Source organism: Lampris incognitus, chromosome 4 (genome assembly GCF_029633865.1).
Source record: "Lampris incognitus isolate fLamInc1 chromosome 4, fLamInc1.hap2, whole genome shotgun sequence".
In the NCBI taxonomy this organism is placed as follows: domain Eukaryota; kingdom Metazoa; phylum Chordata; class Actinopteri; order Lampriformes; family Lampridae; genus Lampris; species Lampris incognitus.
In genome coordinates, this window is record NC_079214.1 from 28,678,749 (window position 1) to 28,705,709 (window position 26,961).

The 26,961-nt window shown below is 43.2% G+C and overlaps 1 protein-coding gene across 1 annotated transcript in view; it reads left to right on the forward strand.

Moving 5' to 3' along the window:
* The window catches only part of urb2 (URB2 ribosome biogenesis homolog), a 23,251-nt gene extending 7,787 nt beyond the window's left edge, over positions 1–15,464 (forward strand). Inside the window, 7 exon segments of the mRNA XM_056279324.1 lie at positions 7–734; positions 1,181–1,341; positions 3,033–3,143; positions 5,031–5,273; positions 8,230–8,326; positions 8,685–8,818; positions 14,335–15,464. Coding sequence (XP_056135299.1) covers positions 7–734; positions 1,181–1,341; positions 3,033–3,143; positions 5,031–5,273; positions 8,230–8,326; positions 8,685–8,818; positions 14,335–14,532 — 1,672 coding nt within the window. The 3' untranslated portion in view covers positions 14,533–15,464.
* Positions 15,465–26,961: the final 11,497 nt, after the last annotated feature.

Consider the following 26,961-nt stretch of genomic DNA (forward strand, 5'->3'; position numbering starts at 1 on the left):
TACAAGTAGCCCAGATTGGTTGAATTTTATGAAGGCAACACAGGGTTTCATCAGAGCCCTGATGCAGTTGATAATAAACAGAAACAGCAGTGTTCGGCTCAACCTAGAGCAGTTTACGTCCTATCTCACCAGTGACGAAATTACAGGCAGGCAGCTGGCCGTTATGGCTCAAACAGCCCCCAATCCAGGGAATGCAACTAATTTCGGTAGACCACCAACCATTTTGTCCCTTCATCTGCTGCTGGCATCACTTACATCTTTCTGCCAAGTAATGACCTCTACCTTGGGGAGGAGCACATGGGACCAAACTTTGGCTCAAATGTTAGCCAGAATCACATCAGCACTGGGACCAGCCATAAAAACCATTATGAAGCCCGAGACTGTTGGTGTCCTTGGCCAAGGTTTTTTGGTAGAAGTTGTTACCGTCATGCTCCGCTGCGAACTTTCCACTCTGCCAATGGACGATGATAAAGAGCAGATTGGTATACAGCGCACACTGAGTCATATGACCCTCTATCGCAATTTCTGCCAGCAGATCCTCAAGGAGTTAAGCTCTGCCTCCAGGCCAGTGGACTTTTTGGTTTCTTCTCTCCACTTTCTGTCCACATTCTACCTTGCAGTTGAGAAGACAACAGGAGAGAGGGAGAAAGAGGGAGGAGAGAAGAGGAAGAGAGTAGAGGAGGTGGATGAACTGTACATTCAGATAATGCAGAATGTATACAGACTTCTGGCAGGTAAGCAGACACATGCACACATACTGATCCTAGCAGAGACACCAGCACCCAGACAGCCGATACTATCAGCTAATTTCATCCTTATACAGACCATACCAGCAAATTGCACAAATAAAAGTTATAACAGAAGTTGATACTTTATAACACTTACAGACAGACCAACCGGTTGTTGGGCTTCTTTTTTTTATGCGTTTTCATTTGTTTCTTTTTTAACACTTTTTTTTAGTATCTCTTTAGAGGAACATGAGCATGCAAGAAGCTCACAACTGTCAAAGGTCTTTCGCAAAAGACCTCAAATTGACCAACTTTCCTCAGTATACCACAGACTTCTTGAATCTATAGGGCTCTAATATGCACACTTGATAGATTTTATTTTGATAGACCCAATTTTTTTTACTGCCATTCACGTGTAAATTTTTTTTTTTTTTACCCTCCATCAAATACAGCTCCCTGGCTGTCATTAAGTGATATTGGAGAGCTGGAACCAGTTGTAGAAGAGCTTCTGCGCCACCTGCTGGAAAGGAGCACCACTGGACGGTTCAGCGTATTTCTACTGCTGGTCAGAGAGGGACTGGACACTGGCAAGCTGTATGTTGGAAACTACAAGGTAAAATTGGGATCATATTGATGCGCCCCGGTAGCCGATTGTTTATGGCGTATGCCACATAACTGCAACATCCCCGATTCTATTCCAGCTAGTGACCTTTGTTGCATGTCGTACCCATCCCTCTCACCCCTTGTTACCTGTCTGCCACTTCACTATCCTTTATCCAATAACGGCAAAAATGCAAAAAAGTAATGTTTAAAAAAATTGGTATAATAGTTTATAATAATAGCTTGCAATATGTTGATGTTGTTAAAACTATATGCTGGGCTTTAAAAGGCTTCCCATGGGTCATATATACTGAGAAGAGTAACTGGGCATGGTTTTCATTATCAGTCCTAAATCAACCAATATGTTTTTATTACACCACGGACTCACTGATGCAATGTTTTCATTGCAAAAACTTCAAGTAATTAAGAGAGGGGAAAAAATGATGTCTGCAACCATGACTGATGCAAAAGCAATAAATCCATTGTGTCCACCATCTGTATCTCAATGCAGTGTGCCTGCAATTGAACAATGCAGCAGAAATATATTCTCCCATTCGAGATAAATGAATTTCCATAGAGAGCAGTGAAAGATTATCCTCTTCATCAAGACCTCACATTTATTATATAAAACCTGTCTTCATATACTGGATGTCAAACTTATTATGCCCTCGCCCCCCCCCCCACTCCACACTACAGAAGCTTTTGATATGCTGCAACCAGGCATACTTTACAGCTCAGAGTGTCTCAAAATACCGATTTCATAACAAAAGTATGAATACCAAATGCAAATCACTTAAGACAATTCTTTATCCTTTTGCTATTTACATTTCACAATGTATTTTTATGAGATATACTACACATGTGATTTTTATAAACTGTAAATCCCTTGCCTAGTTTTTTGTAAGGGTCAAATGTGCGGTAATTAGTTCCCAGAAGCACTAGAGGGAGTATTTGTGTTTTAGACATATTTGGCTCTAACCACAGCTGAACCATTAACTTAACCATGGAGACCACATATTTGGTGTTTTCCTATTTTCAGCAAATATAATAAATTAACAGATTGTTAAATTTAATCAGAACACAAGAGAAAACAAACTGAATGAAAACACAGAGAGGGGCATTAAAAGGTGAGCAGTCCCCCAGAAAGATCAGGAGGGATATGCAGGGTTGTAAATTATGCCCCTGGCAGCCATGATTCATGAACTCTGCAGTGCCTCTGAAAATCCAGTCAAAAAGTTTCCATATTTCATGATCCCTATGTAAAAAGTTCCTGTTGTTCCCATTCCTATTGTGATATTATCCCTGTATGATGAATATCTATAGTACATGATCTATCCATGAAAAGTTCCTATATATGCAATTGGGTGGCGGGGGGGTGGGTGTGTGGGTCATTTGCATTCTGTTTCAGCTACACCCAATCTAATTTTCCAGTGAAATGTAGGCCTATTTGCATTCATATGACATCCTGGCTAAAATGATCTCTCTCTCTCTCTCTCTCTCTCTCTCTCTCTCTCTCTCTCTCTCTCTCTCTCTCTCTCTCTCTCTCTCTCTCTCTCTCTCTCTCTCTCTCTCTCTCTCTCTCTCTCTCTCTCTCTCTCTCTCTCTCTCTCTCTCTCTCTCTCTCTCTCTCTCTCTCTCTCTCTCTCTCTCTCTCTCTCTCTCTCTCTCTCTCTGCCTGCTTCTCTTTGTTCCTGTGATTTCTAGGAGGCGCTGTCTGCAGTAACTGTCCTAAAGCTGTTGTGCTGTTGCAATTTACCTGAGCCCTGTTCCAAAGCTCTGAGGCTTATTGCACCACAGATCATATCCGCTATGGTGGTGAGAAAGACACGCTCAATAAGATTCAAGCATTTACAAACACAGACAGACAGAATATGAGAAAGCACAAGAAAACTGACATACAAACGAATGCACTGCAAACATGTTGGCACAAAGAAACAAACAAAAGCTTGCATGTAATATGAGCACATAGCCATCCACACGCATAAAGATGGGCATGGATTGACTTTTGACGATCAGATTTGCTGTTTTTAATTAATGTTAAGTAGATCATGTGCAGATGTATACAGATTTTGACTGCATTGTGTGAGGTCCAAGCAAATACAATCTAGTCTCTTAATATCAAAATAATAAACGTCACTTAGAATCAAAAGAATAAACAGCGGGGCTGAACCAAGGGTATCAGATTCCATACACTTAATCAGTTTAAAATGGTTTGAAACTGGTTTTGAAAACTGCCAAATGAACAGAAATAGTTTTTTCTTAAACTATCAATGACTTGGCATTAGTAGTGGCTTAAAAACCATTGACTTTTTATGCAGGTGTGGAGTTGGTTTTCCTCTCTTACATCATGCAGACTTGTGCATGGTGCATATGAACAGTATATATAAACAAGATAGCTGACTTTGTCTAATTTTAGTATCAATTCACTGTATGTCAGCGAATGTTATCAGAAGCATTTGACTCGAAAAGTAGTAAAGGATTTCTTCTTGGCTGATTTGTCAGTGGCGAATGATGAATTTTCTGAAGATGAGCGTTCCATGGTTTCCTGTCCAGTCTCTCTCTGACCGCTGAATAGGGGTGGGGTAAAGCCACATTGGCTGAGTCTAAAAGAACAAAGCGTTTTGGTGTCACAGAGCTTTGAATAACAAAGGGTCTAAATGGCGGGTTTTCATAAAATGCGTTTTTAAATTAACACCCTGCAGCTCGTAGCATATACAGTATGTGGGCAATCTTGATCTTTAGTCACAGGAGAAACTTGTGAGACAGCTAAACTGAAACGCTTTTCTAACAAACTCCTCCAAAGACATCAGAGGTTTTGGGGTCATTCTCAGAGGAGAAAAAAATGACCCTGCCAAAGAATTAGAAAGGACGCTTGGTGCTATGTTATATGAATCTTGTTCAGTACACTTAAAATGACTGCTATGAATTCTTTGACAGTTTTGTTGTAGAAAAGCGCATTTGACTTTAATGTGTGAGCTGAAGGAGATTTAGAAATGTGGAATATTCAATACAACTAACGGTGCAAATCTTTAGCTGAAATGTACTGTGGTCCTATACTACACTCTGCACCAGTACTTATCTCTGCAACAGCATTGTTTGCAGTCCTGTCACAGGCATCTTAAGTGACCCAGCAACAAAATGACCAATGCACAATTTTGATTATTTTAGGCATGCTTGTTCTACTCATTGTAATTCAATGGATGTAGCCTCAGTCGTCAATGTGTTTCCCATCAGGCTTGCTGGCCGTCAGGGTGGAGTAGCAGAGTCAACGAAGCAATCTGTTTAACCATGCTACACACACACACACGCACATACGCACATACTATACACACCATTCTTTACCATTCTAAGCATGTTCTGTGATAATGTTTTGTCTCTGTTATCCTCTGACCTCTCCATCTATATCTATCTTGTCTCTCTATCTATATCTCTATCAGATGGTCTGTCTCAGTCATCTCTCAATCGCTTTCTCTGTCATGCCCCCACCCCTTTTCTCTTATAACTCTAGTTAGTCCACTGTCCATTCAAAGCAGCATGCTGGCTTGTGCTCTTGGTATCAATAAGCATCTGAAATCACCTTTGTGTGTGTCTATGTATCTTTATGTGTGTGTGTGTGTTGGGGGGGGGGGTCTCTGTGTGTTGTGTCTGTTGCTGGATTTGTCTGTCTTTCTTTCTGTTCTTTGCCACATTTTTGTCTCATAGTTTCTAGTGAGGGCATCTAGCCAGGACCCTGATCTGACCCTTTCCCTTACCATCCCCATGGTCACGTCGATGACATCATTGCTGCGATATGGGGAGGGGCAAATCTCCAACCCTCATCATGTGACCCAGGTTCTTGGAGCGCTTCAAGTGGTGCCTCTGGACCATTTGACTCCAACTGTCTACCAGTCGGCTTTCCTGGCGGTGCATGAGGCGCTATTTGCGATCATCCAGTGTCATCCTGAGGTATAGATGCATGGATGGGTGGATGGGTGATGGGTGTCCACATGTGTGTGTGTGTGTGTGTGTGTGTGTGTGTGTGTGTGTAAGTCAGCAAGCAAATGAGCAGATAGGTAAGAGCTTGTAAGAGAGTGGAGATTTGATCCAATGTAGACTAATTATCCTGTAAAATAAGATGTTTTTCAAAAGTTGGGGGGCAATCAAAATGTTTGTTGTTGTGCACTGGAACTGAATTTGCCCTTTCAGATTCAGGACTGAATGTGGGCATTCTGATATTTGTAGATAAAACACATTTATGCGGTTAGAGTGTGTTTTGAGGTTACATGCTTCTGTACAAGTCTCTGCCAGTCAGGTCATATAGTTTGTACTACACATGCCATTTGGGTAAGTAAGTAAAGGAGGGCCCTGGCTTCCAAATCCAGATGACTTTCACAAGTTTGTGAAAGTTGTCTAGGTCCGGCAGCACTGATTGTTTTGAGGGACAATCTAGAAAAATCTTCCAAATGGACATCCCTCAAGCGAATTATTTTCGTTTAATGTAAAAACAAGAGAATCAAAAGTAAATGTATAACCTATGAGCAGAGATTTATTTTTGTCATCATCCTACAGCACTTCTGCTACATTAGACAGTGAACAGTGGCAAGAGTAAGCATTGGAAAGACTGGAGGGGGAGAGGAGAATGACATTTACCAAAGGTCAAGAGCCAGGATTGAATCCATGATTTCATGAGTATTTGGTGTGTGTCTGTCTCTGCTGAGCTTGCACAATGCCTCAGAAAAATTTGAAACCAAAAGCTGTTGAAGCACACCATCGCTATGCTGCAGTTGTAAAAAGTGGCTTATAGCTCTAAAATTTACTTCTTTTCCTGTTTATACTTGAGTAGAAACTTAGCACCATCCTGGATGTAATGAATAAATGCTCTGAGCCCCCGAAATAATTGTTTGTTTGAAGCATTGAAACTCTCCTCTTGACCTATGAACATGAGCTTAATGATTTCTTAAAAAACAAAGCACTTTCTACAACTACATCAACTTTAATGTAAAAATCTCCAGTCAAATTTTCTCTGTCTGAAGCACAGGCTTTTTTTTATGTTCACTCCTTGTGGTTATAGAACAGGACTGAATTGAGGTAACCACTGTGAATGGCACTGTGGAGCAGGGCAGGCACCAGTTTAACTGGTATCAGATGTTAGCCAGAACAAAAGACTGAAGGGGAGGGGCTCAGAGGGAGAGCAGTTAAAAATGAATAGACAGGGAATTTGCAGATACAGAGACTGGAGGTAAAATGTTTTTAAGAAAGGGAGGGAGGTGAGATATAGGTAGGGGGAGATGAAGAGAGGGGAGGAAATGAGGCAGGGAAAGAGCAGCAGAGATGAAAAGTAGGAGATAAAGGAAAAGAGAAGGAAACTGGAGCAAAGGAGAAGTGTGAGGGGACGAGAGACAGTTGGGGTAAGAGGGAAAAGAGAGGAGCAAGGAGAGAAAAAGGAGGGGGAAGAAGGCAAACAGGCCGAAAGGAGCAGAAAGGAACAAGGTAGAGAAGCTGGCATGCAGTGTGGGTTGGCACAGATTGGTTTAGGGTAGATGGAAAGCATTACCCAGCTCTGACTAGAGCCGGTGACGTCATCCCCTCCCCTTTTATGTCTTTCACTCTCTTCGTCTCTCTCTGTACCTCCCTCCTTTGCAGAGGTGTTGAATAGAGAACAGAAGGGGGACAGAAGTTAAGGGCAGAAGTTCAATTGGTGCCGTCATGGGAATCCAACTTTTTTTTCTCCCCATCTTCAGTTACAGTTTGCATTGTGACTTTGCTGTAAGACCGAACTGGGATTCACTTTCTTTTCTTCTCTTCCCATCAGTCACAAGGCATAAGAAATGTTAAGCAACTAGTTGTTTAACTGTGTAAACACAACATCCATTGCACGTCTGTCCGTCTTGGGAGAGAGATCTCTCCTCTATTGTGCTCCCTGAGGTTTCTTCCTATTTTTTCTCCTTGTTAAAGGGTTTTTGTTAGGGAGTTGTCCTTATCCGATGCGAGACTCTAAGGACAGAATGTTGTGTTGCTGTAAAGCCCCTTGAGGCAAATTTTTAATTTGTGATATTGAGCTATACAAATAAAATTGACTTGACTTGACTAGATTATTGAATGGTACATGATGCAGCACTTTTACAGCTTGATCCAGAATTCCAAGCAAAGCCAGAGGAAAACTATTTTGTTTGGTGAATTCATGAGTCGTCTGTACAATATGTAGACTGTAATCACACTTTTGCCCAGTCAGTGGAAAATTGGTATAGTTTAAGAATAGAGAGACAGTTCCGCCACACAGCTGAATAGACAGGCTCCATTATCTGTGAGCTGAACCAAACTAATGAGCTTCCTTGTCTGTGACTGATAGCAAAACTAAATATCAGCTCTTGACATATAATGCTTCAATATTATAAGCAGTCAAATATGCTGAGAGAGCAATCAGTAATGCAGGCAAAATGTTAAGTAGATTTGGAGAATTGGTTAGCTAACAGTAATGTGTTTTGGATGGAAGTCTTCAGATATGTTTGTACCTTGCAGGGTTTTTTTTAATTTTTATTTAACCCAAGTCTTCTTTGCAAATCTACACCAGTGGTTCTCAATCTGGTCCTTGGGTACTACCAGTACTGCCGGTTTTCTATTCTACCAGGTAGTGAATTATTTTCACCTCTTATTCAAGGTCTAAAACCTCCATGATTGGAGGCTGGAATAACGGGAACATCAGGTGAACGTGATTAACCTGGCAGAATGGAAAACCTTCAGTACAAAAGCCAGCAGCACAGGTGGTATGTGAGGACCCAAGTGAGAACTACTGATCGGTACAGTCTGACAGCAGTCATATATGGCGTAGTCATATACTGTGCTTTGAAACTGTAGATGTAAAATGAATCAACCCTTGTCTGACCATGTGTATGTGTCTGTGTGCATGCATCTGGCTCTATAGGTAATACCGAATGCAGCTCCATCATTTCTGAATGTGTTCTATCGTCTGGTAGCATCCATAATGCAAGAGGGTCGACAAAGAGGAGACAGTGACACTGGTAACCAACACAGACACGCATTAACATTCAATGAGACTGTGCAGAAACCGTAAAAAGTACGGACATGGAAACACAGTGGAATTAAATTGGTCCAAAATTATACTGGAGGAAAATAGCTGATAGTTTCAATTGGAAAAATTCTGGTTTTGTGTGAAACCGCCAGACCTTGGTAAAATGCTGTTTACAAATAATTCTTGACATTTGCTTTTACCTGCTTAGAATACCATGTTGGTGAGGTCTGTGGCAATACAGTGATGAGGTTTGCTCCTTGCCACTTTTTTTTCTTCTTGTCTCTGTCTGCCCCCCCCCCCCTCTCTCTTTCACCTCTCACCTCTCAACTCTCACCCTCACCTTTTAGGTCCAAACAGTGATGTCTATCTCCAGTGCTCTCGGCTGGTAGAGAGGATGTATTCACACATTGCAGCTGCCGCTGAGAAATTTAAAACACTGTCAGCCTTTATGGTGGCTCAGTATGTCACAGAACTGCAGAAGGTAAAATGAAATGCACTCTCTCTCTAATTTTACATTAGTCAAACAAATAGACAAACGTTTTGACACTCTAGATACAAGCGGGCCATTCAGGTACAGTACCTGCAGAGTACAGTTAATTTGTGCTGGGTGTCACCTTTTTCTAACTACGGTAGAATTACAAAGTCACAAAAAGGTGAATCAGTTCATCTGGACACAGCGTTTTTTGAGAGAAACGTTTCATCACTCATCTAAAACCCCTTTCACACTGGCCAAAAAACCCGCTAACACCCGCTAGCATCCGCCTTTGGTGGTCAATGTAAAAGGGTACAGTCGGTATTCACTCCCGGGTCAAATGACTCTGCGGTAGTCACGAGTATTTATCGGCTCCACCTCCGATCGGCATTGATGTAAATGCGACACCCGGGTGAACACGCTAATTTGCGCGATGACGTAGTGCCATTGTCCGCGCATCATAAAATCGCGCCGGCAACGGAGGAAAAATATTTATTGTTTGTGGGTACAGCGTCTCCGTTGAAGTAGCGCTGGAACATCGTTCAGTCTGTTGAGTTTCTATGGTTTGAAAGAGAGACTGAAGTACAAGATGTAAAAAAGTAACGTTAACCACCGTCTCTCTGGCTTCTGTGCTGCTTTCTACTGTTTACTTCCCTGTTTTCTGGTGCGTTCGTGACATCGCGAACGTCATGACGTCAAAGATGATGCTACAGAAGGAAAAAAAAGGGTCTGCAGGCACTGTGAAAGGAGTCAATTGCCTATTTTTAGTGGGTTTATCCGCCTTTAAAAAACCTGCTTATACACGCTAATTTTGGTGTAAAAGGGTATTAGTGACCTCTTCAGTTTGGATTACAAAGAATTACAAAGGTTTTCATTCTGACTGTTGTATATTCTGTTGAAACACATAGGTATTACATGCACTAATCTAAGATGATTGTGCATCCACACACAAACATACGCACGCTGAGAATAATTTAGAGTCAACAGTCCTTAGTCAAACCTGGGTCTTATCCTTTCTAATCTTCTACAACTGTGAATAAAGCATGCACACTTACACACACATACAAACATATATGCAATCACGCAGATGTGTGAATTAAGCAGCGGGATCCCAGTTGATCCTTTGATATCCAGTGTAATTTGTCTGTCGGTGTGTGTTAAGTTGACAAGATTCGGCTGAGCACAGATTTGGACAGAGGGAGAGTGTGGTAGCAGGAGACAGACTGAGAAAAAGTGCTTCTGTTGGCTGTTGCATCCTATGTGCAGAATCCACATAAGCAAATTTGTACTTCAAAGACCAAGATTTTGGGAACTATGGACTGGATTTTTTTTCCCTCAGTCGGGAAATTTGCTCAGAGCAGTGAGTCATGTCTGGTTATTGGACATGTGTCCTCACTTACCTCTCTTACCATGCGGTGTTCAGGATTATGCCAGCCTGACTCAGCGTTTTCCACTTAACAATTGCATGCTCACGCAACGAGTGCTAACCACAACCAGGAAAGAAAGACAGGCAGATGGACAGACAGATAGACGGATAGATGAATGATCAAGCAGACAGACAGATGGAAGGACAAACCAATGGATAGACGGATACAAACAGAGGGACAGGTAGATGGACACTCAGTCAAACAGACTGACAGACAAGTAGAATCAGAGACAGGCAGGTAAAATTATAAGGCAGACAAATCAACAGATAGAAACACAGTTAGAAAAATATCGAGGTTAGAGAGATATATGAAGAAACCAGCAGACAGAAACTGGAAAGTAAAAAGGTGATTTCAAGTCAGGGAGGTTTATGTGAGCCATCTAATGCTTTTCAAATGGGATTTATACTGTGATATTAATGGGGCTTTTCAAAGAGCTACAGCTTTGTAAGTCAATGAGTTATTCAGCTGTTTGTCTACCAGACCTCTTTCTGGTGAATCTTTGCCTTCACTTAACTTTCCATTTAGTTGGTTGGTACTTTTAGGCCAGTGTAGAACTGTAGTTATTATGCTCAAGCTTTTTTTTGTCTTTTAAATCCTGATGGAGCACACAGTCTGATGCATTTGCTAATGTGTGTGGTCTTATATTTAAAAGAATCTTTGGGAGAAAGTTATCTTCGGTGGTTTTTGCTGATGTAAAATCAAAGTCTCATATTTCATTCTGTAATTAATTTGAGAAATTGATAAATGATTATAATAATAATATCCACCTTTTGTGTCATTATCACAAACTGGAGCAACGAACAGGCACTGAGCTCTTGGTGTCACGGTGGAGGAGCAATAACTGAGACTAATACCAGGCGGCTTAGACTGTGGGGGCATCACTAAATGTGTTCCTGTGAAAACCACTGCTCTACAAGATATCCAATATGTTTTGTTCTTAGTGATCCAATTCAGCGGGCTGTTGCATTAGTAATGTGCAGCTTGCTATTACTTAGGTCTGCCAGGCTTTTCACAGTTTACTAAAGACAGACTTGATTAAGACTAAAGACAGGATCTCAAGGCGCAGCCAAGGTGAGGAGTGTGTCAGCTTTGGGAACCTCAGAATTGCATCTGCTCTTTGCAGATGATGTGGTTTTGTTGGCTTCATCAGAATGCGACCTCCAGTGCACACTGGGGCAGTTTGCAGCTGAGTGTGAAATGGCTGGGATGAGAGTCAGCACCTCCATGTCTGAGGCCATGGTTCTCTACCGGAAAATGGTGGATTGCTCCCTCCGAGTTGGGGATGAGTTGTTGCCTCAAGTGAAGGAGTTCAAGTATCTCGGGGTCTTGTTCACGAGTTCAAGTTCAAGTTCAAGCACTTTATTTGTCACATGCACAGAAATGCAAAGTAAAACATGCAGTGAAATGAAGGGGGGTACTCTGTCTGTCATTATGTGAAAAATAGACATAGGCTTAGATAAAAGACAAAGACAAAAGATCAGTGCAAGACATAGGCTTAGATAAAAGACAAAAGATCAGTGAGGGTAGGATGGAGCGGGAGATTGACAGGCGGATTGGTGCAGCATCAGCAGTAATGTGGACATTGTACCAGACCGTTGTGGTGAAGAAGGAGCTGAGCCGGAAGGCAAAGCTCTCAATTTACCAGTCAATCTTCATTCCAACCCTCACCTATGGTCATGAGCTTTGGGTAGTGACCGAAAGGGTGAGATCGCGGATACAAGCGGCTGAAACGAGTTTCCTCTGTAGGGTGTCTGGACTCAGCCTTCGAGATAGGGTGAGGAGTTCGGACATCCGGAGGGAGCTTGGAGCAGAGCCACTGCTCCTTTGCATCGAAAGGAGCCAGTTGAGATGGTTCGGGCATCTGATTAGGATGCCTCCTTGGCACCTTCCTTTGGAGGTTTGCCAGGCATGGCCAACTGGGAGGAGACCCCAGGGTAGACCCAGAACTCGCTGGAGGGACTACATGGCCAATCTGGCCTGGGAACGCCTTGGGATCCCCCAGGAGGAGTTGGAGGGCGTTGCTGGGGAGAGGGAATCTGGAGTGCCCTACTTAGCTTGCTGCCACTGTGACCCGACCCTGGAAAAGTGGCCGATGATGAATGAATGAATGAATGAAGACTTGATTCATTACAGTCACGTTTGTCCTAAGAAAATGTGTTTTATTGCCCATACCTTTCCATGGACACATGAAGAAAGATAGATAAGTCGGAAATACTTTATATTTGGTAGGCTCATCTCGCAGGGTACACTAAACACCAAAGTTTTTGTGTGCTTGCATGCATGCGTGCATGTGTTTAGAGAGCGTGAGAGAAAAGTAAGAGAGCCTTGGCTCATGTGGGACGGGTAGTGTTGTTATGCCAGTGTTGAATCTTGTTGGCTGTACACCCTGTTCTGCTTCGCTCATACAGATAGGAGTGAGTTTGTGCTCTGTCAGGATTTACATTACCAAGTGGCATCCTGACTCCTGTGGATACGATGACTGTAAGACAGACAATAGTACAGTATTACAGTACGACACATGACGTAGTTCAGGCTACTGAGGGAATTTTAAGCAGCAGAATAAAGAAGTCTAATTTCTGCCATGTTTAACAGCATCATACTAGCGTGGTGAAGGTGTGAACGTTCGGACTTGGCAATAACTAGCCACTGTACTCTGAACAAGTGTGTTGACCTCCTAAAACAACCAAATTCACTAAACCTAGCTAAAATGGAGAAATAATCCAGTTGCTGTCTTTAATGAATGTAATAAAAACAATTGATTTTTTTTTAAAAGTTGGGACCCTAGCTATTTTTGTGTGAAATTCCTCACCAAAGGTTTGCCTTTTTTTCAACCAACACTCACTGGCCACTTTATTAGGTACACCTTGCTAGTACCGGGTTGGACCCCCTTTTGCCTTCAGAACTGCCTTAATCCTTTGTGGCATAGATTCAACAAGGTACTGGAAACATTCCTCATAGAGTTTGGTCCATATTGACATGATAGCATCACGCAGTTGCTGCAGATTTGTCGGCTGCACATCCATGATGCAAATCTCCCGGTCCACCACATCCCAAAGGTGCCCTATTGGATTGAGATCTGGTGACTGTGGAGGCCATTTGAGTACAGTGAACTCATTGTCATGTTCAAGAAACCAGTCTGAGATGATTCGAGCTTTATGACATGGTGCGTTATCCTGCTGGAAGTAGCCATCAGAAGATGGGAACACTGTGGTCATAGAGGGATGGACATGGTCAGCAACAATACTCAGGTAGGCTGTGGCGTTGACACGATGCTCAATTGGTACTAAGGGGCCCAAAGTGTGCCAAGAAAATATCCCCCACACCATTACACCACCACCACCAGCCTGAACCATTGATACAAGGCAGGATGGATCCACGCTTTCATGTTGTTGACGCCAAATTCTGACCCTACCATCCGAATGTCGCAGCAGAAATCGAGACTCATCAGACCAGGCAACGTTTTTCCAATCTTCTATTGTCCAATTTTGGTGAGCCTGTGCGAATTGTAGCCTCAGTTTCCTGTTCTTAGCTGACAGGAGTGGGCACCCGGTGTGGTCTTCTGCTGCTGTAGCCCATCTGCCTCAAGGTTCGACGTGTTGTGCGTTCAGAGATGCTCTTCTGCATACCTCGGTTGTAATGAGTGGTTATTTGAGTTACTGTTGCCTTTCTGTCAGCTCGAACCAGTCTGGCCATTCTCCTCTGACCTCTGGCATCAACAAGGCATTTTCGCCCACAGAACTGCCGCTCACTGGATATTTTCTCTTTTTCGGACCATTCTCTGTAAACCCTAGAGATGGTTGTGTGTGAAAATCCCAGTAGATCAGCAGTTTCTGAAATACTCAGACCAGCCCGTCTGGCACCAACAACCATGCCACGTTCAAAGTCACTTAAATCACCTTTCTTCCCCATTCTGATGCTCGGTTTGAACTGCAGCAGACCGTCTTGACCATGTCTACATGCCTAAATGCATTGAGTTGCTGCCATGTGATTGGCTGATTAGAAATTTGCGTTACCGAGCAGTTGGACAGGTGTGCCTAATAAAGTGGCCGGTGAGTGTATATCTTCTAATCTCTCCTCTCCTCCTCTCCATCTGTCTAGGTCACACTGCGACCAGAATTAAAGCATCATCTGTCTGAAGGGATCTATCAGATATTAGACCTTTGTATGGAGCAGGATATCAAGTTTCTGACTTCCAGACTGCAGATGGGGGTCAGGGAGGTTTTCAATGAACTGTACAGCAGCTATTCACACTATCACAAAATACAGAGGCAAGGAGAGGACAAATACACCGTTTAAACAGCTTTATCAGGATGTCCCAGACTTTGAGGTCAGGTCCCTAAGGGGGCTTCATGTCACGAAAAAGGGGTGGGTCCCTGTTGAGATTAGATAAAGTAAGATGAGATAACTTTATCTGTCACAAAGTAATAGAAAATTTCCTCTGACACGGCTCAACAACAAATAGATAATGCACATTTAAAACACATTTAAGAACTTGCCTAAGGAAATTGACTTTGGTGATATTTAATCATTGCTTTCAAATGAAAAAGAGACACCCAGAATCTCTTGAACTGCATGGAAGCAACTGCGGTGCCACCAAATCGGTTTATACTGTTATAACTGACAAACTGCAAAGCAGCTTAATTTCACTTCCTCTTGGGAATTGCTGCAGTTCTTCTATTTCTGTATGGATGAACATTGCCTTACCTAGATAAGCATAGCTTTCACTGAAATCATTTTGATATTAGCATTGTACAGACCACGTGGTGACATTTTAAATGAAACCGATTGTAGATTTGCCTCATGTTTTCCAAATGTGTTGACACATTGTATAGATATTTTTCAAACAACTAATATTTAATTTGTATATTTTGCAACATTCTGGTTGCTTTTTTAGCAGAAATTATGCAATTATTAAACACAAATGAACAGAAATACAAAGTCATCTTAAAAGGTTTTTATTGACATGGTTTGCTTCATTTGATGGGTCATTTTTTGTTTTACTGTTTCTCGGAAGAGTGGCTGGTGAAATGGGCAGTCCACATCAGATCCAGTGTTTATAAATGACACTGGGAAATGACCAGTTATACATCTTCTAAATCTGTGCTCTCTGTATTCAGCACTATTTTACGTGTTTTGTTCTGTAGTGTGATATTTTTAACATTTTTAGACATAAATGAAGAATGACAGAAATTAATTATAGCATTGCCACGGTAAAATAAAAAAACAAAAACAAGCATTAAACTAATCCATGAGTGACTTAATTTGTTTCTACAGCATTAAATTATTAAATTTGAGTAAAAGTTGGCAGGACAGGCACTACGACGACCAACACAAGGATGGCTAAAACATTATTTTTCATAGTGATTGCAGTGAAACAGGTGTTTTCTGTTTTACTACATCTGCTACTTTTGTCCGTCGGCCAATCTCAGCCGTTGGAATTTACGTGTTCAAGTAAGCCAGCAGGCTGTGCTGGAAAAAGGCCAGTAACCCAGTTGCTTCACTAACAATAGATATGCCTAAAGAGGTCCCTTCTTTCTTTGCTAATAAGGCTATAAAATCATGCATTCCCCTGTGAAGTCAGCCGATCATTTTTTTCCCCACTTTTTGACCAAAGCGATTGGGATTTTGGATGAAGAATTTGTTTAAACAAAGCCCATGGTTAATTTCTTCTAAAAGCAATGACTCCCATCATATAATATCTAGTTTCACAATTAGCGTACCTAAGACTGAGAAGTGGCTTGCAATGTGCCAAGTTAAGATAGCTGTGTCAAATGTGTCATTTTTGGCTGTCAGCAAATAATAAATCTTTGCATGGTCCTCCAAAGGAGGATGGGAGGCGGAAGAAGTTGTCAAAATTCATCTGCCAATGAACTCAGAGCAGAAGTTTGGCGGCACAACACGGTGTCCTTGGCTCACTTCTCTCTCAACGTTTGCTTCTTGATTTGTGGCAAAACTGGCTGGGCCTGATCACCTGATCACCCATCAGCCAGGCTTCACATCAGGGCAGTGAATAATAAATGTGAAAAAATGTACAACACCCACAGAAAATGTCTTGTTCAATCTGAGAAAAGAGGCACTGGATAATCAGTACAGAAAATTAGATTAAGAGTTTTCTTTTGTTTTCATTTGAAACTTGAGTAACATGATGTACAAACCACTGGGGACATAAAAACTTGCTGAAAACTGGGAAAATATACGAACTGAAGTAAAACTGGACGAAATGACCTGCTGATAACAAGGAATGGTAGTTCATCTTTGTATTTGCAGTGTTGAAACAGCTTTTAATTGCTAATGTTTGTACACAGAAGCAATACAGAGTTGTGTTAAGTTACTATTGGGCAATCACAGAAAGGTGAATCAGTTCATCTGGACACAACGTATATTGACAGAAACGTTTCATCTTCAGTCTAAACTGACTGCAGGTGTCCCCACCCTTATAAACAATACAGTTGCATAACGACCAAAAGCAACGATTGGTTTCATGTGCAAATTGCTGTGACCATTAACTATAGTTACAATGGCCATGTGTACTATTCACAGAGGATTTGGGAATAATTGCAATCACACCATTGTAAGATGGCGACAGATGTACTCTTAGGCCCCCCTCCTCGGTTCAGGGATGGTCGTTCCTTCTTCACATAGATGGCCTCTTACTATTGGGTTACCTCAAAGAAACAAAAAAAAAAAAATCTCTTCATGTTCAAGTCTTTAGAGTGACAATCTTGAAGATTTTTGTTATTGCTAACTGACATCTGTGGTGATACCGGTCATTACACTGCCCATCCTCCACTCCAAATCATGAAGATCCACTTAAAATGAAACAGTCAGCATCTTCCCCACCACCACACAAAAACATGTTTGAACCAGAGTTTTACCAGCTGATGTGTCAGTGCATATTGGTAAAGGAGTCGAGCTTGGTTGGTTGGCATATGCACTTGTTGGACAAAACAACTTTTATTGTTCCTCAAATTTGCCGCTGCCTTTTGCAAATAAGGTGAAGATGTAAAACACTATGCTGTATAATTTTCCTAGGAAAGACCTACCCGACAGTCACCATTAAAATGAGCATCTACAAAAGCATTAATGACTCAGATAGTACATGTAATATACTATCCAAATCATAATATAACAGAGATAAAAAGGGGAAAAATTGATTGCATGTTTGTAGCTTTAACGCTTTAAAAATAAGTGTCGAACATTTGCACAACTAAATAATGGATTCAGGCTTTGAGGAATCAAGTATCGATACTAGTTTGAGCTGTATGACATTTGGGTATTTCTGTGTTTCTGAAGCTTTCAGCACCAACTCCCTAATTCTATGGATAAAAAGAAATGGTCCTGGGGCATCCAGGTAGCGTAGCAGTTTAGTCCTGCCAACACGGAGATCGCCGGTTCGAATCCCCGTGTTACCTCCGGCTTGGTCGGGCGTCCCTACAAACACAATTGGCCGTGCGGGTGGGAAGCTGGGGATGTGGGTATGTGTCCTGGTCGTTGCACTAGCGCCTCCTCTGGTCGATCGGGGCTCCTGTTCAGGGGGAAGGGGGAACTGGGGGGAATAGCGTGATCCTCCCACGTGCTAGGTCGTCATGGCGAAACTCCTCACTGTCAAGTGAAAAGAAGCGGCTGGCGACTCCATGTGTATCGGAGGAGGTATGTCTGCAGCCCTCCGCGGATCGACAGAGAGGGTGGAGCAGCGACGGGGACGGCTCGGAAGAATGGGGTAATTGGCCGGATAGAATTGAGGAGAAAAGGGGAGAAAAGGGAAAAAAAGAAATGGTCTGCCAATTACACTCGTTCTTACTGCGTCCTGTCAGAGTTGGCTAGCTCAAAAGTCTGCTAATACTTTTGGCTGCTCCCGTTAGGGGTCGCCACAGTGGATCATCCGTTTCCATCTCTTCCTGTCCTTTGCATCTTGTTCTGTCACACCCGCCACCTGCATGTCCTCTCTCGCCACATCCATAAACCTCCTCTTTGGCCTTCCTCTTTTCCTCTTCCTGGCAGCTCCAGCATCCATCTCCCAGTATACCCAGCATCTCCTCCACACATGTCCAAGCCATCTCAATCTTGCCTCTCTTGCTTTGTCTCCAAATCGTCCAACCTGAGCTGTCCCTCTAATATACTCGTTCCTAATCCTGTCCTTCTTCGACACCCCCAATGAAAATCTTAGCATCTTCAACTCTGCCACCTCCAGCTCTGCCTCCTGTCATTTCGTCAGTGCCACTGTCTCCAAACCATATAACATAGCTGGTCTCACAACCATCTTGTAAACCTTCCCTTTAACTCTTGCTGAAACCCTTCTATCGCAAAGCACTCCTGACACTCTTCTCCACCCTACCTGCACTCTCTTCTTCACCTCTCTTCTGCACTCCCCATTACTTTGTACAGTTAACCCCAAGTATTCAAACTCATACACCTTCGTCACCTCTACTCCTTGCATCACCATTCCACTGTCCCTCCTCTCATTCACACATATGTATTCGGTCTTGGTCCTACTGACTTTCATTCCTCTTCTCTCCAGTGCATACCTCCACCTCTCCAGGTTCTCCTCAACCTACAACCTACTCTCGCTACAGATCACAAATGTCATCCACAAACATTATAGTCCACAGACTCCTGCCTGATCTCATCCGTCAACCTGTCCATCACCACTGCAAACAAGAGAGGGCTCAGAGCCGATCCTTGATGTAATCCCACCTCCACCTTGAACCCGTCTTTCCAACCACGGACCTCATCACTGTCACACTTCCCTCATACATATCCTGCACCATTCCTACATACTTCTCTACAACTCCCGACTTCCTCATACAATACCACACCTCCTCTCTCGGCATCCTATCATATGTTTTCTCTAGCTCAAAAGTATCACGTTGAAAATTCATTTTGTTCAGAATAATTGCACTTGTTTCATAAATGTACAGGGGTTATATTAGGAGTTGTTTTTGGTAAATATGGAGTGGTTATACATATAAAAAAATAGACTATCATCAGCTGGTGGCTGCTCTCTATTATAGCTAACAGACTGTTTCAGGAAGGATGCCAAACTCTGCAGTACATTCTTCATACCACTGTAGACCTCGTACACTCATACTGTAGCTGTATTATAGAGAACACATTTATACACCGTTTCTACACACTAATGTAGCAAAAGAAGCAATGCATAGGCACTGTGAGCATGTGGTAATAATATTAGGAGGTGGCTCGGGATACTATGAAGAATGTGCTAATGGTATCTTAGACTTGCACTGAGGAGTATTTTGCTCCCAGGTCAGAAGCACATTTTGTCACATTTAAGATGGAAAATGTCAGAGAAATTTCGAGGCAGAATGGAGCATGCTCATATGGAGAAAAAAAAACCTTTCCTTTAGCCAAAGATGCCTCTTTATTCTAAAGGACTATTATGTTAGAACTGTTATGGAAGAACAACACTTTTAATATGCTTTCACGGTGGCCCAGTGGTTAGCACTGTTGCGTCACAGCAAGAAGGTCCTGGGTTCGAACCCCAGGCCATCCCACGTCCTTTCTGTGTGGAGTTTGCATGTTGTCGCCGTGTCTGCATGGGTTTCCTCTGGGTGCTCTGGTTTCCTTCCACCATCAAAAAGACATGCATGTTAGGGTTAATACTCCTGTCTGTGCCCTCTGACCAAGGCAATGGAAAGAAGAACTGGAGTTGGTCCCCAGGTGCTGCAGCTGCCCACTGCTCCTATACAATAGGACGGGTTAAATGCAGAGAACAAATTTCATGGTATGTATGTACAGTGACAAATAATTAAGTGTCTGTCTTCAAGTATCTGAACATTGTAAAGTACGTACATGTGACTTATCTTGATATATTAAGGGTCTTAATATGGTACATTGCCTTCAAAATAAATTTCATTTCCACCTTCATTTCCCCCTCACTCTGTAATATTTTCATTATTTTGTTCTGTCTAAAGAAATAAATTGATTGTTTAAAACATGATATCTCAGAGGCCATGGAATTTAGTTCTGCAGCAAATGTTTGCTCGGGGCTCATTCGGGGCTGTGCAAGATGAAACATGCCTCATGTTAACCTTTGAGATAATATCACTTAAATAAGGACACATCTGTGTAAGAGCAACATCTGAACTGGCATAGTGAGAATTAATAATGCACCATTCCCCATGATCAGGTTTTCAAGAGAAATTTCCAGAGTGACAACAGTAAGCACCACCTGTTCAGTGTAAATGCTAGCTTTCAACTGGAGGAACACAAGGCCCCCTTGTTAAAAGGAGCTGTCAGCCTGCCTAAAAGATTCTCTTCGGGGTTTTGTTTTATTGACTTTTAGGGTGATGTCATTAATGCTGCGTAAGTGGCCTTTCCTTCACACTTAACATTGCTATTTGTAATTTAATGAGTAATTCTGATTTAATCCTCATTGTTGTTCAGGCATGAGTAGCAATGACAAATGGAAAAAAAGCAAGACATCTGGATTGCAGGACAGTGAATCCCCAGTCCGTTTGCCACCATTTGCCGTTTTCAAACCCTCTCAGTTGGTGTGATTTGTTGTGATTGCTGCAAAGTTTGGTGAGGATTGGGAGTGCAAACCAAGATATTTTGAGGGCAAGGCATCAAACAACTACAAAAGCAACTCCGCTTGCCCAGGTCCTGCCTTTTTGAATGCAGTAATCTGGGCTCACATGAGTCATTTACTTTGTTCAATTGATGCAGCAACCCTGATTGATATTTACTGGTCATATTTATCCTTCAGGAAAGATTATATGTGACAAATTGAAGTCTTGATGGAAAAATCTGTTGTGGCGTGGTGATGACCTGAAAGACAAAGTCAAAATCAAACAAAAAATGAAGTCCAATTTTTAGTTTTTTGCCTTCCGTGTACATTATACTGTACAGATTTGAACTCTAATCCTGGATTTCTTGTGCATCAAAATATACCAGTAGTTTTGATGTGGGAGGACAAACCAGAAAGAGATCCATGGCTTCTTCTGGCTCGCAGCCCCATCACATAAGAATTGTCAATGATGAAGTTATTGAGGGGGTCCAAGGTTTTTGGAATCATTGATAATCCCCCAACCCCAACCCCAGCACCACCCTACCCCTTCAGCCTTTAGTTGCCACACCCTTGGACACCCTAATCTACCTACCCTTAAAGTCAACTCAGAGAACTCGTTAAGGCCCTTGATTAGCTCCCAAACTAATGGGGCAAATGTAACCTTAAACTGTCTTAAGTAATTACAGATCAGAATCAAGACCATTTTCAACAAACCCTGACACACGCACAATATATTCCTCGGGGTAATCTATTTATGTCTGTTCTACATATGCATGTGTGTGTGTGTGTGTGTGTGTGTGTGTGTGTGTGTGTGTGTGTGTGTGTGTGAATGAATATATATATATAAAGCATATATATTTAAAACATATATATAAAACTTTGTTAAAAGAAACACTCAATGGTAGGGATAGTGCTCAACATATATACATATACGTATATTCTGCCCTAGCAATTCTTTCCTAATAAGGCGTAGGCAGATAGCACACGAGAGAATGAATGTAGCTCGAGCTTGACGTCTTCTTCGGATGGAAGTTCATTGAAGACTTTACTCCATTCATACGTTTCTCCCTTTTTTACCCCCGTAAAACTGAAGAAACACAAATAAAGAATACAATTACTAAGTACCCAAATAGTCTTTTCTGTCTTTTCACATTACCTATTTCATATGCACACAAACTAGCCCGCAGGCCCCGCACACATTTACACGCAGATAGCTAACTTGCATAGGCTACACGGGGTAAAATAATGAGCTACGCTAACATGAAATGACTCGCTTATAACTATTACATACATACTCACGTAAGTCTTGATTATGATATTTCCATATGTATCGCTCCAAGGATCCGACGCTTATAGAACAACTGTCTTTCTCTGCTTGAAACACGTGGGAACTGAACTCGTTCATTCCAAACAACAGCTACCGACACCGTCGTTTACACTGACACACAGACACAAAATGCAATACCCAGTCCCACCGCTAGGTGTTACATGGGCACCACAAAGAATGCGGAGTAGCTGACTAACATAGGCCTAGAATAGACTGAATACAACAGACCTTTTAAATTTCTCAGTCAGAACACTCCCCGTCTGGTGTAATTACTATTATGCCACTAAATCATTATTATTTCTCTGTCAATTATTATCATTAGATAGAAGCACAACTAAGTCATTAATAGGTCTTAGGTACTCTTTCACAGTTCCTTGCTTGGCAGTCTTCACCATGACCTAATGAACTCTGTTGTCACTGCTTGGCATGGTCGGCTGGGTTCAGGTCAGTTCGGACATAATGCCACTGGCTCTGTGTGGTGGATTTCCTTATGCGTGTAACCCTGTTGGCCACATACATGTGAAATCTCCTTGTGGTGTTGTGAATGTAGCCAAGTACTACACGGCTGTCTGTGTAGAACTTGACATGCAGCTCTGTGTCTAACGCTTCTTTTATGAGCTCCATGAGCTCAACAGCGAGCACTGAGGCGCACAGCCCCAGGCGTGGGATAGTGTGAGCAGGAACTGGAGCCAGCTTCGACTTGCTCATCACAAACCCCACATGACACTGTCCGTCTGAGTCTATGACTCGTAGATACACCACAGCAGCTATGGCTAGAACAGACGCATCTGAAAAGATGCACAGCTCCCTAGAATGAGCCTGTGAGAGAGAGATCGGAACATATGGCCTTGGGATGTGTAGGTGTTCAAGATCAGCAAGAGATGTAATCCATGCTTCCCATTGGGCCCTTTTATCTGCTGGGAGAGGCGTGTCCCACTCTTGTTGCATTGATGAGAGTTCTCTCACAAGAGCCTTTCCATGCATAGTGATAGGAGAGACAAATCCCAAGGGGTCGTAGAGGCTATTGACAGTGGAACGCGTTCCTCTTCATGTGAATGGTTTGACATCTCTTGACACTTTGAATGTGAAATGGTCATTTTTAAGGTTCCAGCTTACGCCTAGACTGCGCTGAAGAGGCAGTGGATCAGCACTCAAATCCAAGTCCTTGAGCTCCTTTAGTCTGTCCTCCGGTGGAAAGGCCTCCATGACTGTGGCGCTGTTGGAGGCCATCTTGTGGAGTTTCAGGTTCGCCTCCGCCAACATTTCCTGTGTGCGTTTCAGGAGGTCAACAGCTTCCTCCTCGCTGGGAACAGCTGTGATGCCATCATCAACATAAAAGTTGTGCAGCACAAATTCTTTAGCGTCTCTACCATGTTCTGCCTTACCATGCTCTGCTGTGCGTCGCAATCCATATATGGCAACAGCTGGCAACAGACTGTTTCCAAAGACATGTACAGTCATCCTGTAATTGTCACGCCCTGTCTGGATAGTCAAGTTATCTTTTTGTTTCTCCCAGTGTTCTTTGTCTTGTACTTCCTGTTTTATTTTGATACTCACCTCTTGTCTCATTTCAGGTCCTTTACTTCCTGCCCTCATGTGTCTCCCTCCTGTGTGATTACCTGCCCTGCCCTAATGTGTTGCACCTGTGTCTCATTGTCTCCCCTCCTCCAGAGTATATAGTCTTAGTGTTCTCGTCCTTCTGCGCCAGTTCGTCTTGTTCCTTGTGACAGCGTTCCAGCATTTTTTCTCTGTGTGAGTTTCTTAAGCCCTATAGTTTCGTGACCGTTTTTTTGCCTTTTTGACCTTGCCTTTCGCCTGCCGATTTGGACACTTTTGCCTTGTTATCTGATCACCTGTGTACAGACCTCCTTCTTATTTAAAGGACTGATTTTTGTGAACTGAGACTGAGTCTGCATTTTGAGTCCAAGTCTGCGGTTCAGCACTGACAGTAATCAATTATCTCCTCTTCAGGGCAGTTGTCGTTGTGCCACAGAAAGTGAAGATAGTTGCGGTGACCTTCTTTCACCTTGAAGCTGTAAAACATTTACTCAAAGTCCACTGTGATGGCTATCCGCTCTTTGCGAAAACGCAGCAAGACATCTATTAATGTGTTGTTAAGATTTGGCCCTCTCAGCAGAACATCAATGAGTGAGATGCCATTATACTGGGCACTCGAGTCGAACACCACTCTGATTTTATCGGGCTTTTGGGGATGCTAAATGCCAAATATTGGCAAATACCAACATTCCTCACCTGGCTGCAGAGGCAGAGCAGGTTCTGCTTGATGGTTTTCGATTACCTTTTCCATGAAATCAAAGAAATTTTCTTTGATTCCTGGTTTCTTTTGGAAGGTGCGTTGCAATGAGAATAGCCTCTGCTTCGCTTGCTCTTTGTTGTTCGGAAGCTGGCTCCGTGGTGAGCGAAAAGGCAATGGCGCCACCCAGTGGTTGTCTTCAGCAAGATACACCTCTGTGTTCATCACATCCAAGAAGATGTTATCTTCAATTGACAGGGCCGTCTTCTCGTCGTCTGAAGTCCTCAAGAAAACCATCTCCGAGACAGCTTGTGTCAGCAATGAGGCCTTTGGAGGGTCTGGAGTTACACAGCGAGGCAGGTAAGTACTGAAGAGGATGGGAACTCACTCGCTCTTTCACATGGATGCTCTTAGACCATGATGTGAAGAATGAGGCTCTGCCGTTTGGGAATGTTTGTTTTATAGACATTGACATCAGTTGGCTGGTGAGGTCTATCTAGGCAGATCTTTCCTACGATGACTCAGCCCAAATCCAAGCACTGTGCATATGGTGTGTTGTGGGGGCCATTATGCTGCCCACGTACCTTGTGCACACTTAGGTGGGATCTTGCCAGCCACTGGAGCGAGGTGAGGGAAGTGCTGTGTTATCTCTGATGTGGGAATTTTCTTTTTGTCATCTGGCATTGTGTTGCATTCTATGAGGGTAGGGAGCACCACTATGGTTTCTCCATCGAGTGACTCAACAGTGAAGTTGCTTGCTTTTCTCCCTGCCGTCTCAACTATGCCAGAGCATGTCCTCAGAGTGTAGAGAGAGGAGTTACTTTCAATGCCGAACAGATCGAAGAACTGTGACTTAGCCAACGATCTATTGCTCTGGTCGTCCAGCACCGCATAGACATGTTTCATCTTGTCACGCCGGTTTGAGGGGTAAATTTTCACCAGACAATTTTAGAGCACGATCTGGGCTGACGATTGTCACTACATATCTCAGTGCATTTGGACGTTACATCAAGGAGAACGTTATTCGTTTTCTCTCCGCTCTGGTTCACACTTGGTCTCTTCGGCTGACCAGGGGACGGGACCAGGATGGAGTGCGGAGATGTGCTTTTCGCTGTCACATTCTCTGCATTTGACAGACACTCCGCAGTCCCTCGCATCATGTCTAGTGGAAGCACAGCACCAGTAACTGATGGAGTTTTCTTTAAGCTTTCTGGTCATCTAGGTGCTTGCTCCTGAAGGCACAACACTTAAAAAGGGGGTGGGGCTTGTTATGGATGGGACAATGTTTATCTGGCTCATCAGTTTTCTTCTCAGGCTGGTTGTTCAGGGAGCTCGGGGCTGTGGCTGACACCTCTGTTTTCTTAATGAAGACAGACGGCTTGTTGTTGAATTTAGCTGCTCTGTCTGGCTTCTGGCTGTTTGAACAGTTGGATGAGGAGAATGCAAAACTCGGGTCGTTTCTGGTTTTTGCTTGGTTGCAGATGAACTGTACAAAAAAGCTGAAAGGTGGAAAGGCTACCTTATGGTCTTCTTTGTATCTGGAGCTTTGTGTTACCCATCTTTCCTGCAGGTTGTAGGGGAGTTTTTCAACTATGGGGTTAACGCCCCGTGCGGTGTCGAGATATGCAAGCCCAGGTGTAAGACCACTCCACTTTGCAGACTCCCCTTCCAGTAGCAGGTCACCCAGCTCTCTCAGCTGGGGAGGTTCTCTGTTGGTGATGCGTGGGAAATCTTCAAGCCTTTTCAGCAGAGCATGTTCGATGACCTCAGGGCAGCCATAGCATTCCTCTAGGCGCTGCCATATTATTTTGACTCCTTTTGCAGGGCTGGTTACATGGACTGACCTGATTCGTTTAGCCTGGGTGGATGACTCTGGGCCGAGCCATTTGAGGAGTAGGTCGAGTTCCTCTCACGGTGTAAGGTTGAGGTCATGCGTGATGCTCTGGAATGAGGTTTTCCATGCCCAATAATTTTCTGGACGGTTGTCAAATTGGGTCAGGCCGGAACTCACCATCTCTCTCCTTATCAAATAGGTGGCGAAATCAAGCATCTGGGGTGGCGTGTCCATGTAGCCTTCTGATGAGGCGCGAGAAGGAGGGACTGGAGCAAGCTGCATTTGTGCTGCATTGTTCTGCTGGCCCTCACGGCCCATTCCAGCATGCTGTGTGTAGCTGACGTTGTGAGGGTGAGCTTGAGGAGGCTGCTGAGTGATGGTTTGAAGAGGGGGACTTGGCTCTCTAAGTGCATGCTGTGATTCAGGAAATGGATGCTGAGCGTATTGCACCGGAGTGTGGTTCTGCGTTGAGCTCTCTCTTCTTCCCCAAAATCGTGGCACCGTTCCTCTTCCAAGTCTGCTGCGGCTTCGCAGACCTCTGCCTCTCTGGATACTGCCGCTGCCTCCCTCTCAAATTGCAATACATGGAGACCTGCTTCCACTTCTGCTCTACGGCGTGCTGCTTCCACAAGTGTTCTCTGCTGTTGTTCCTCGATGCGCACTTTCTCCCTCAAAATGGCTGCCTCCCTCTCTGCATAGGCGAGCTTTACTTTGAATGCTTCTGCTTTGGCCCTTGCTTTAGTCGCGGCACTGCTAGCTGATGATGCACGTGACTTGACTGA